General features: G+C 45.5%; 1 protein-coding gene across 1 annotated transcript; it reads right to left on the bottom strand.

Moving 5' to 3' along the window:
- Positions 1-12,190: 12,190 nt before the first annotated feature.
- LOC147979029 (uncharacterized) lies at positions 12,191-12,619 on the bottom strand. Its single transcript, XM_087514990.1, has one exon. The coding sequence runs from the start codon at positions 12,617-12,619 to the stop codon at positions 12,191-12,193; it is 429 nt and encodes a 142-aa protein (XP_087371116.1).
- Positions 12,620-12,966: the final 347 nt, after the last annotated feature.

Below are 12,966 nucleotides of genomic sequence, written 5' to 3'. Positions count from 1 at the left end.
TGGTTATGCTCCATTCATCCATGTCCCTGTTTTCATTTATAGAGTACCCTAACAGGACTCAACCTTGCTCTACTTTTGCTATAAAATGTTCCTGGCAGATTGTTTACGTGTTAATCAATTTTGCCAAGGTTGTTGTAGTTGATCCATGCATGGTATGAGATTGTTCTTGCCATGTTCAGCTTCTTGAACATGTCTTCTTGCTGGTAGTATGCATAGTTTTTCATGCAATGCCTTGTGTTGAGTGCATCGAGCTTGCAAACGTGCCTTCATAATACTATTTTTGCCATGTCTAGTTTTCTGCTAAGTCTGAATCTGTTAACGAAACTTGCTATGTTTACATGGGTGACATCATATTTTCTGTGCCCTTTTGGCTTATGGTCAGTAAGGGACTTTTGTTATATGCTTTGAGTAGATTCATTCCATGCCTTTGATTTCTATGTTCTGATCCTGTAGCATGTTGTTATCTTGCTCTAAACATTGCTTCCTGATGTTAATTCCTGACATGTTAGTATTTTCACTAAGTCTGTGAAGCTGATATCTTTTGCACTTTTTCCATGCTTGTTTGAGCCTGCTATTGTGTGTTTTAGCCATAGCTCAGTGTTCATCTTTTGTCAAGCATCTTGAGTAGATCACTGCCATGTGCTTTGGTGCTATGTTAGAGTCCAGTAGCTTAGTTTCTTGTTGCATTCTAGATGCCATCATGCTGTTAATCGCAGAATTGTGCCATTATTGTTTTGGCTGCCATTTGCAAACCGTGCATCCGATTCCGGTGATCTTTATATCGATTTCAACCTATATCAACTCATATTTCTAGCGGAATTCTTGTTTTGCCAAGTTGATGCCTTGATCAATCTTTTCCTTCCGGAGCACGCATATGCATTGCATATCACATCCCGCATATCATGCCATGTTTTGCATCATGTTGCTTGCGCATTACACCGTGGTTGATTGTGGCTTCCTTTGCTTGTGTTCTTGCTTTGGGTAGAGCCGGGAGACGATTACGTGATCGAGGAACCCGTTGAGTACGCTTACGAGGATCAAGCTTACGTCAACTCGGAGAACTTTGCAGGCAAGATGACCATACCCTCGAAATCACTTCAATCTTTGCTTGCTAGTTGTTCTCTCTATTGCTATGCCGTGATACCTACCACATGCTTTATCATGCCTCCCATATTGCCATGTCAATCCTCTAACCCACCTTTCCTAGCAAACCGTTGTTTGGCTATGTTACCGCTTTGCTCAGCCCCTCTTATAGCATTGCTAGTTACAGGTGAAGATGGAGTTTGTTCCTTGTTGGAACATGATTATTGTTGGGATATCATTATTATATATTTTTTACTTTAATGCACCTATATACTTGGTAAAGGGTGGAAGGCTCGGCCTTATGCCTGATGTTTTGTTCCACTCTTGCTGCCCTAGTTTCCGTCATACCAGTGTTATGTTCCTTGATTTTGCGTTCCTTACGCGGTTGGGTTATCATGGGAACCCCTTGACAGTTCGACTTGAATAAAACTCCTCCAGCAAGGCCCTACCTTGGTTTTACCATTTGCCACCTAAGCCTTTTCCCTTTGGTTCCGCGGACTCAAGGGTCATCTTTATTTTAAACCCTCGGGCCAGTGCTCCTATGAGTGTTGGTCCAAACTAGAGTCCTTTGCAGCGCCCCCTCGGGGAAACTCGAGGTTTGGTTTTAGTTGTACGGAGCGCTCATCCGGTGTGCCCTGAGAACGAGATACGTGCGACTCCAATCGGGATTTGTCGGCACATTGGGTGGCTTTTCTGGTCTTGTTTTACCATTGTCGAAATGTCTTGTAACCGGGATTCCGAGTCTGATCGGGTCGTCTTGGGAGAAGGAATATCCTTCATTGACCGTGAGAGCTTGTGATGGGCTAAGTTGGGACACCCCTGCAGGGTTCTAAACTTTCAAAAGCCGTGCCCGTGGTTATGGGCAGATGGGAATTTGTTAATATCCGGTTGTAGAAAACTTGACACTTAACTTAATTAAAATGAATCAACAGCGTGTGTAGCCGTGATGGTCTCTTTTTGGCAGAGTCCGGGAAGAGAACACGGTCTCGTGTTATGCTTGAACGTAAGTAGTTTCAGGATAACTTCTTCATCTTTGTAGCTTCTCAACCGTAGTTTGCTTCTCTTCTCCCTCTCATTTGCGTAAGTTAGCCACCATATATGCTAGTGCTTGCTGTAGCTCCACCTCACTACCTTTTCCTACCCATAAGCTTAAATAGTCTTGATCGCGAGGGTGTGAGATTGCTGAGTCCCCGTGACTCACATGTCACTTCCAAAACCAGATGCAGGTGCCGATGATGCCAGTACAGGGGATGCGACTGAACTCAAGTGGGAGTTCGACGAGGATTCAGGACGTTACTATGTTTCCTTTCCAGATGATCAGTAGTGGAGCCCAGTTGGGGCGATCGGGGATTTTTTGCATTTGGGGTTGTCTTTATTTTGGTTCCGTAGTCGGACCTTGATTGTATTCTGGATGATGTAATGCTATATTTATGTTTTGTGTGATGTGGCGATTGTAAGCCAACTCTGTATCCCTTTCTTATTCAGTACATGGGATGTGTAAAGATTACCCCTCTTGCGACATGCCTACTATGCGGCTATGCCTCTAAGTCGTGCTCCGACACGTGGGAGATATAGCCGCATCGTGGGTGTTATACTAATGCAGGATGCCACTAACGCGACACTACAGTCAGAGACCCTTCGACGAAAATGTGTGTGATGCAATAATCGCAAACGATGGTGTAAAAAACCCATCAAAAAGGTGCAAAACATTTGCGATGACAGATGCATCAAACACGGTTCAGATTTTAGTTGCGTGTGCGACGCAGGGCATACGGTTCAGTTCAATTAACTGTTTGCGATGAGGAGAAACAAAAGAAATGGGCAGCCAGATAAAGGTGTGTGCAATATACATCATACAGTTCACTCGGATGAACTATTTGTGATTAGGCAACACAAAAGAAACGGTTAGCCAGATCAACGTGTGTGCCATATACAGCATGCGGTTCACTCGGATGAACTGTTTGTGTTGAGACAAGAGAACAGAAACGATTCAATATAATAAGATGTGTGTGATACGCGACAAACAGGTCTATAATCAGAAATGTGTGCGAAGACCGATAATAACACAGACGATTTCTGCTAATAAGATGTGTGTATTGTGCGATGGGATTGCATACAGAACAACAACATACACACACACACTCATAAGGACATGGTTGCATAACCAAATTAAACATCCACTTACATAGGTGGCTACTACAACCATGGCATTTGCACACACCAAAGTAAACTATTACATGCATAATTATATAGGTGGCTACTACACACATGACATTTCCACACACCAAAGTAAACTATATATTACACGCATGATTAACTAGCAATACTAGGAAAAGGGCTATAGATGGAATTGACACTAATGGCGCATCAGACATGTGGTGCGCCATTACTATATACTAATGGCGCACCATCTGTTGGTGCGCCATTAGTGTGGAAGACACTAATGGCGCACCAGGCACACGGTGCGCCACTAGTAACAAAATGTTTTTTTTCATTTTTTCAAACATACTAATGGCGCATCCGGGCAGAGTGCGCCATTAGTAGTTAGAACTACTAATGGCGCACCAGCCATAGAGTGCGCCACTACTGTATTTTTTTTACTTTTTTGCAAAACTACTAATGGCGTACCGTTGTATAGTGCGCCATTAATAGTTTAAACTAGTAATGGCGCACTGTGCCACGGTGCGCCATTAGTATAAAAATTATTTTTTTACTTTTTTGAAAAACTACTAATGGCGCATGTCTGTGTGGTGCGCCATTAGTATGTTGGGTTACTAATGGCGCATGTCTCTGTGGTGCACCATTAGTAACCTGGGACCAGCTAGATATTTTTGGACAGCCACACCTACACACTCACTTTCCCCACTTCATTCCCCCACCTCCTTCTCTAAGCTTGTCGGCTGCCTCCTCCTCCTCACCTCATTTGCACCATAGATTCATCAAAATTAAGTGTTGAAATTACCTTTTTTTGATAGGTAAGTAAGGGGAACGCTATCTTCATGTTGTAGATCTACTTTTTTTCTCCCTAGCTCGCTCCAACAACGTGCACATGCACTTTTTGTGGCCTAGCTAGATCTATGTATGTTTGTGGTGTTGCATATATGTTTGTGTTTGCAGGTACCGGTATTTGAAATGCGATAGTTGCCAATATTTTGCCGGAATGTTGATTCATTTCTGTTTCGGCGAGAATTTTGGCACTATGCATTCTTTTTGGTCCTATTTTTAGGGAAAGTCATGCCAAATTTTTTCTTGGTTCTAAAATATCGTTTTTCTCTACCCCGCAGGCGACCATGATCCGCACGATGACCGAAGGCATCGTGATTGAGCTCCGCAAAGGCCGAGATGCTTCAAAAGAACGAGACGAAGATAAGATGTCCGTGTCGAAGATGCAAGCTGAAGAGCCTTATTGCGGACCCGGATTCTGGGCAGGTGCGGGACCACCTGCTATTGCGTGGTTTCATGGATGGCTATCGGTGGCAAGGTGATGAAGATGACTATGAAGTCATCCATGGGGGCTGGGCAAGAAATGAGGAAGGGTAGCAAGACAACCACCGCGGCTCGGGCGGGCGAGAAGATGAAGAATCTCCAGGACATGATCACGACAGTGATGTTGTACACAGTCATCATGTAGAAGATGCCGGACATGATGATGAGGAAGATGCCGGAGCAGACGAAGGGCATGATCATGAAGATCTAGATGCCGGAGGAGCAGACGATGATGGACCATTGATGGGCTGGGTGCAGGACCCTCATATTCAAGAGCTGCTTCTCAAGCAGACAGGTAACGCAAGAGCTGCCGCCCGAGAGAAAGCCAAGATGGATCAACTGGAGATAGACGCGGTTACTCCATTGTATGAAGGATGCAGACCCGAGGATACCCGCCTGAAAGTAACGCTCATGGCTTTGGAGATGAAGGTAAAACACAAAATGAGCGACCAATGCTTCGACGAGAACATGTCATTCTGGCACGAACGCCTTCCCAAGGGGAACAAGTTCCCGACCAGTTTCGAGGAGGCGAAGAAAGTCATGTGTCCTCTGGATTTACCGCACGTGAAATACCATGTGTGCATGAACAATTGCATCATTTATCGGGGCGAGCACGCGGAGTCTACCATATGTCCGGTGTGCAGCGTCACTCGATACAAGAAGAGGAAGAAAGCTCCTCGAAAAGTGGTGTGGTACTTTCCAATCACTCCTCGTCTGCAACGGTATTTTGCAGAATGTAAGGTAGCAAAGCTCCTGCGTTGGCACGCGGATAGGGAGGAGAAGAAGCGAGAAGATGACACAAATGATCCGGAGATAAATAAAAAAGACAAGATGCTGAGTCACCCTAAGGATGGGAGCCAGTGGCAAGCGTTGAACTTCGAACACCCAGAATTTGGGAAGGATCCAAGGAACATCGTGATGGGCGCGAGCACCGATGGAGTCAATCCGTTTGGCAGCCAGAGAAGCACACATAGCACCTGGCCTGTGTTTGTGTGGATGTACAACCTTCCCCCCTGGTTGTGCATGAAGAGGAAGTACATTCACATGAGTATGCTAATTGAAGGGCTGAAACAACCAGGGAACGACATCTATCTGTATCTAGGGCTGCTGAAAGAGGAGCTAGACACGCTGTGGAAAATGCCAGCCAATACGTGGGACGCCGCAGAGAAAGAATATTTCCCTATGAGAGCCGCACTGCTCATGACGGTGCACGACTATCTCGGTTATGGATATCTCGCGGGGAGGTGGTCCACGGATCTTCTGGATGCGTTAGGTGCATGGATGACACAATGTATCGCCAGCTAGATAGAGATCCTGGGTCTTTGAAAACCGTGTTCATGGGACATCGAAGGTGGCTTCGCGACGATGACCCGTGGAGGAAACGCAAGGATCTGTTCGATGGTGAAACCGAACTCCGAAGACGCCCGCGTACGAGGAGCGACAAGGAAATAGATGGGCTGTTGAAAAATTGGAAAGATTTCCCACTGTCGGGAAAGAAGCAAAAGGGCCAGAGCTGGGAAAGAAGCGAAAGGCGCCAGAGCCGCTTCTGAAGGTATGGAAAATGAGGTCTGTTTTTTGGGACTTGCCGTACTGGAAGATCCACCGTGTGCCTCACAACCTTGATGCCATGCATATCACGAAGAACATGTGTGAGAGTCTGCTTGGTACCCTCCTCAACATGCCATAGAGGAGCAAAGATGGGCCGAAAGCAAGGGCAGACTTGAAATCAATGGGCATCAGGCAGGAGCTTCACGCTAATGATGATGATGATGATGATGAGGCGAAGCAGGACACAGAAAGTCGTCGCAAAGGCAAAAAGGCCAAGAAGACCGGAAATGACTACTCTCCCGCGTGCTTCACTCTAAGTCAGGAGGAGATCGAGCAGTTTTTCACCTGCCTCGTAGGAGTAAAACTTCCTTACGGTTACACAGGGAAGATAAGCAGATACCTAGACCCAGCGAAGCAGAAGTTCAGCGGGACGAAGTCTCACGACTGTCACGTGCTGATGATGCAGATACTTCCAGTTGCAATCCATGGTATCATGGACGCGCACGTCCGTGAAATGCTATTTGGCCTATGCAACTTTTTCGACGTCATCTCTCGGAAGTCAGTTGGCGTGAGGCAACTCAGAAGGCTACAGGAAGAGATTGTGGTGATACTATGCGAGCTTGAGATGTACTTCCCGCCCGCATTCTTCGATGTTATGGTGCATCTGCTGGTCCATATCGTGGAGGATATCATCCAACTCGGGCTGACGTTCCTGCACAGCATGATGTCGTTCGAAAGGATGAATGGTGTCATCAAAGGATAGTTCGCAACATGTCACGTCCAGAGGGAAGTATAGCCAAGGGCTTTCTGACCGAAGAGTGCATCTCCTACTGCACGAATTATCTAGGCATCGAGAACCCCGTTGGTCTGCCTGTCAACAGGCACCTCGGCAGGCTCGCTGGATGGGGTCACCGTGAGGGTCGCCACGAAATGCATGTCGACTTCGAGGGTCAACTCGCCGACTTTGAAAGAGCAAACCTAGTCGCGCTACGACACATAGACGTGGTCGATCCTTGGGTGGTAGAGCACAAAACATTTATTGAGAAGACGTACAATGACCGAGGCCAACAGAGGACGGACGGAGATATAATCAAAGAGCACAACTCATGTTTCACGCGTTGGTTCAAGCAGAAGCTTCTGTCGTACCCTTTACATGAGGATTCTTCCGCGGAAGAACAACTCATATTCGCCTTGTCACATGGCGCCGAGCACAACATGATGACCTATGAGGCGTACGATATCAACGGCTACACATTCTACACCGAGGACAAGGACATGAAGAGCGATGGTTATCAGAACTCCGGGGTAACGATGGAATCCTACACCGGTAACAACAAGGACAGATACTATGGAAGGACCGAGGAGATCTGGGAGCTGAGCTATGCTGGAGAGAAGGTCCCGATGTTCCGTGTTAGATGGGCCAAGAGCGTCCTAAAAGAATACCGGTATTACCACCATGGTTATACCCGAAGCCAAATCCAAGACCGCGGGTGCAAACGTCACCGCGAAAAATGAGCCATGGGTACTGGCTTCCCAAGTGGACCAATGCTTCTTCATTACCGACCCGTCAAAGCCCAGTCGTGTTGTCGTGAGGAGAGGCAAAAGGAAGATCATCGGAATGGATGGAGTAGCCAATGAGCAAGACTTCGACAAGTACGGCGACCCGAAGATCGAACATGACGACGACGATGAAGTAGCAGCATACACCACAAGAAGAAGCAGGACCACCCTACCTAAAGGACGTCCGTTCCACAGAAGAACTCCATTTGCGAAAAAGAAGGGCAAGAAGATTATGAACAGATAGCTAGCTAAGATCGACTGTATTTAAATCGTAGTCTTCATTTCTCGGTTGTATTTCATGGGAACTTTTTGATATCATGAATATTTTTAAAATTCATGGGCACTTTTGGAATTCATGAATATTTTTTCAAATTTGATGATATTTTTTCATATTCAATATGATAAAATATTGAATATTCATGAGGACACTCGATCTCGATCCCCCTCCATCTCGATCTCGATTCCCCCTCCATCTCGATCTCGATCCCACCCGCGCCTACTCTCCCCTCTTCATTTTTTAAAAAATAATAATAAAAAAGTGTAGACTACAATTGTTGTTAAACAACAATTATTACTGTTTTTATAAAAAAATATTTCTATTTCATATTCATATTCATTTTCTAAAAAATTATTACATGCAACAAAAAAATTACTTATGGCGCACCTCTCGCTGGTGCGCCATTGCTATATATATAAAAAAGATTACTAATGGCGCACCTCTGCCTGGTGCGCCATTGCTATGTAAAAAAAGATTACTAATGGTGCACCTCTGCCTGGTGCGCCATTGCTATGTAAAAAAAAGATTACTAATGGCGCACCGACCGCAGGTGCGCCATTAGTAAGATTCCCCTAGCTAATTCCCCCCTCTTGCCAGATCCCCTTCGTCCGTCTCCCTCGCCCCTAGCTAATTCCACCCGCTGCCCCGACCCATGCCGCCGCCGCCGCCGCGCCTCCGTCTCCGTCGCCGCCCCCAAGCTGTCGCCGCCCCCGCGCCTCCGTCTCCGTCGCCGCCCCCACGCCACCGCCGCCCCCGCGCCTCCGTCTCCGTCATCGCCCCCGCGCCTCCTCATCATGGTCAGGTAACCCTCCTCCCTCTGCCTCTCTTCTCCTCTCTTCCTCCTCTCTTCTCCTCTCTTCCTCCTCCCTCTGCCTCTCTTCTCCTCTCTTCCTCCTCTGCCTCTCTTCTCCTCTCTTCCTCCTCTCCTCTCAGGTAACCCGAACTTAATTTTGTGATGGTGCATTAGGAGGATCAGGAGGCAAGTTGCAGTGCTGCAAGTGGCAAGAAGAAGAGCAGGAAGCATTAGATGCTTGCACTCCTGCTCTTATTTGCTTTTGAAGCAAGGTTTTTTCCTAGCTGGAATAACACAGTAAAAAAGAAGTGTCCGAACAAGTTGTTGCTTTTTGTTGTGAATGTGCAGGTGTTCCTGGGCTGAGGGAGAGGATAGAGGCAAGAGGAGGAGAAGAGCACCTGGACCAGAGGTGAGAATGAATGAGCTGGTGTTTAAACCATGGCTAACTTAATTTGTGTTTGGGGTTGGAGCTGGGAAAGAGAGACAGAGGGATAGGAGGGGGGAGGGGAAAGAGAAATGTTTATTTTAGGGTTTAATTAGACTCAAGATTCTGGTGTTTAACCCTGTTGTGTTGCTTCTAGAAATAATATAAAAGCTGTGAAAAAGAAATCTGTGGAGTTGGCACTTTACATAAGGTTGTAGATCATTGTAGTGTCCTAATGTCTAAGACTGTTGCATTGGAGGTTCATCTTGCAAACATATCAGAACTTGCAAACATTTTATTACTTGTTGCATTGGAGGTTCATCTTGTCTTGAGGCAAACAAATCAGCATTGGAGGCTCATCTTTATTACATATCAGAACTTGCAAACAAATCTGTGAAAGACTTGTAAAGTTGCTGGGTTTTGTCTCTGACCATTGTGTCGTGATGAATTTGCAGGTACCCCGAGAGGCCCTTGAGTTTGCCGGAATGTCGATTAACTTCCGTTCCGGCAAATTCGGGTACTCCATATGTCCTATTTTCAGCAAAGGTCATGCTGAAATTTTCCGTGAATTTTAGCATGACTTTGCTAAAAATAGGACATATGGGGTACTTGCAACTAATGCATGGGCCGAGGTATCTTAGTACTTAGTTAAGTAGGATCAACTTCCCCGCCATTCTTGCTGCATTAAACCATAGGTGGCAATAGAGCCAAGTGATTAGGCCCTAAACCCTAGATGATAAACCCAACATAGGTGGCAATAGAGCCAAGTGATTAGGCCCAACCTAGGGTGCCTCGGCATCGATAAACCCTAAATGATGAAAACTTAACTTGGCTTCTATAGGGTGCCTCGGTGTCGATGAGAACCTAAATGATGTACGCTTAGGCTTTTAGGGTGCCTCGGCGTCGACAAAACCTAAATGATGAAAGCTTATGCTTTTAGGGTGCCTCGACGTCGACAAACCCTAAATGATAAAACCTTGGCTTTTAGGGTGCCTCGGTGTCGATAAGAACCTAAATGATGAAAGCTTAGGCTTTTAGGGTGCCTCGGTGTCGACAAACCCTAAATGATAAAAGCTTAGCTTTTAGGATGCCTCGGTGTCAACAAACCCTAAATGATGTAGTTTTGAATTATGAACGTAGGATATGTCGTCATCATCATCGAACGACGAAAGTCTCCCAGCGGAGTGCGACTGGTGCCACGACGATCAAGGTCTGTGCGACATGCCTCACCTGGACGATGATCGGCGCTTCAGCATTAAGCTCGAGGAGACCTTCGAAGTTGAAACGCTACACAATGACGACAAGTGTTATTTTCATAATTAAGCATGACTTCAACTATTTCAACGTGTAATTTTCATCTTTTACAATTCGAGTATAGCTTATCCCATGCCATGCAAGACGCTATGTCTTGGATAGGATGGATTTTGAAGACCATGAAATTTCTGAAACAAAGAAAATTCACCTAAGGACTCATCACGATGTGGACTTTGAAGTAAATCTATATAATTCTGAGAGCGTAACCCATTTTGGTTGCAAAAATTGGGAAGCATTTTGCAAGATGTATGGTTTTGATGAGGCTATGCTTATCACCATGGATCTTGGTAATGCTGACATCAACCAAGACAATATGGACATTTGGGTCCTTGTTGATACGCCTCCAGTTCTACCGCTATGTGAGTTTCCCAAACATAGTTATTAGTTAATTTATATTGTTTATTTCAAAATAGTTGGCATCTTATTTCCATTGACAGCTTATTTTTATTGTTCAAAGAATGTGCGGGAGATGGTAGACAAAACCCACTACACCGATGGCTCCGAATTAACAACTTACAAGGAGAAAAATCATCTGGTCGGATTTTGTACTGACATTGAGAATTACATTATCCACAATCAAACTCCTCAACATTATGGTAAATACGTGCCACTAGTGCATGTGTTCAACTACGGTAACTACCATGGAGATACCCTGGTAAGATTTTTACTATTACGACATCCGTGCATCTTCTGCATACTTCTAAAACTAGTACATCATTGCTAATTATGAAGTTATTACTGTGTTTTTCAACAGATAATCCCAGAGAATTGTGTGCCTCATATGATGTATCATAAAGGTAGTGTTAATGTTTTGAACATACAGCCAGGTCGTCCTACGAATCTCAACTATCCATACGAGATTTCTAAAAGAAGTGGAGACATGAAAATCAAAGGATGGAAAAAATGTATGGAAAGTCGTAAGGAGCTTCTTGGAAGCAAAAGGAAGCGAAGCGCAAGAATTGGAGACAGGATGTTCTCCATTCTCCATAATGGAGAGTCAGGGTCTATATTTTTTATGATATTTTAGCTTAAATAGGGTATTTAGGTCCTGCCTAATACTGATGATCATGTGCTAAGAATAATTAAGTAGGGTTGGTTCGATGACTATCAAGATGATGATCGTATGACTTGTTATGAATAACGAGTAGAGGTTGTGTGATGATGATTAGTAGGCCTTGTTAGGATTAGTATTACTTCCGACAAACTCGATACTCGTGGTCTCGAGACTTGTAATGTCTTATCTTTGTTCGATCTTTTGAATTCGGAGACTAATATGATGAATTGTATTCGGAGACTAATCTTCTGTTGTATTCGATGAATCTGCTGTTGCTGTGTGCTACTGTCTATATTCTGTCAAATAATATATTTTGTAACCTGTGCAAAAATCAGAAAAGTAAAAAAACCTAATATTCATACTAATGGCGCATCACTAAAGAGTGCGCCATTAGTGTGCCAAAGCACATGGTTAAATATGGCCCTGGGAGGCATACTAATGGCGCATGGTGTTATATACTAATGGCGCACTGGGTGGTGCACCATTAGTATACCAGATACTAATGGTGCACCAGTGGTGCGCCATTAGTAAAAAATACTAGTGGCGTGATACTAATGGCGCACCAGTGATGCGCCATTATTAGGCAAAACTGGTGCGCCATTAGTAGGCCTTTTCCTAGTAGTGTAGGATAAACAATCATCTGATCATCATCTACTTCTTGTGATGCTTGCTCTGGTTGTGGCTCGATCCGGCCTCGTCGATCTCTATAACAAGGCACTTCCTCATGTCAACGATCCGACTGTGCATCTCGTAGCATGCGTACATGCTCTTGGCCGCGAACCTGAGGTGAGGTTCATCCAGTTGCCGCATCCAGGCTCCGTGCCAGGATATGGGACATGTTCTGTTGGCATCGTACTTCATCTCTTCGTAGTATGGGTCGATGATGGCCGAGGCGAGTTCAACAACGGAGTCCTTCGTTCTACCCCATACCCTATAGTGCTCACGGATTTCGACAAGGTTCTGGCAGGCCAAGCCCGTAACCCTGAGCGCTTTTACATCATCGGTGGTTTCCACCATGGCGAACTTGTAGTCGATGCTGTTGATGAACCTGGTGAAACGGTCGCATGGCTTTGTGGCCATGTGTAGTGGTAGAAGAGGACATGATGGTGCACGCACAACTGGGCGACGGCAACCTTTTGATCTATGTTGGGACGATCGGCGGTGTACTGGAGGTCGATGCCGACCACCTTGTACTTGTCTCGAGCAAGCAACTGCTCAATGGTGTTGATGTAGTTGTCCACCACAGCCAGGTCGGTGGTGTACACCACCGAGAGATCCGCCTCCCTCGCGTGGGTCTCCACTTTATGCTCGCCGAACTCCATTGGAGCGCCGCTAGACATCCCCTCTCTGTGTCGTCGTGGCTGTGCTTGTTGTGTTGTGGGAGCGATCGAAAGGTTGAAGAGACTAAGGCTATAATGGCCACATGA

Source organism: Triticum urartu, chromosome 3A (genome assembly GCF_056163025.1).
Source record: "Triticum urartu cultivar PI428250 chromosome 3A, HENAU_Tu73, whole genome shotgun sequence".
NCBI lineage: Eukaryota > Viridiplantae > Streptophyta > Magnoliopsida > Poales > Poaceae > Triticum > Triticum urartu.
Note: the sequence above shows the minus strand (reverse complement) of the source record. Positions and strands in the feature narration are given on the sequence as shown.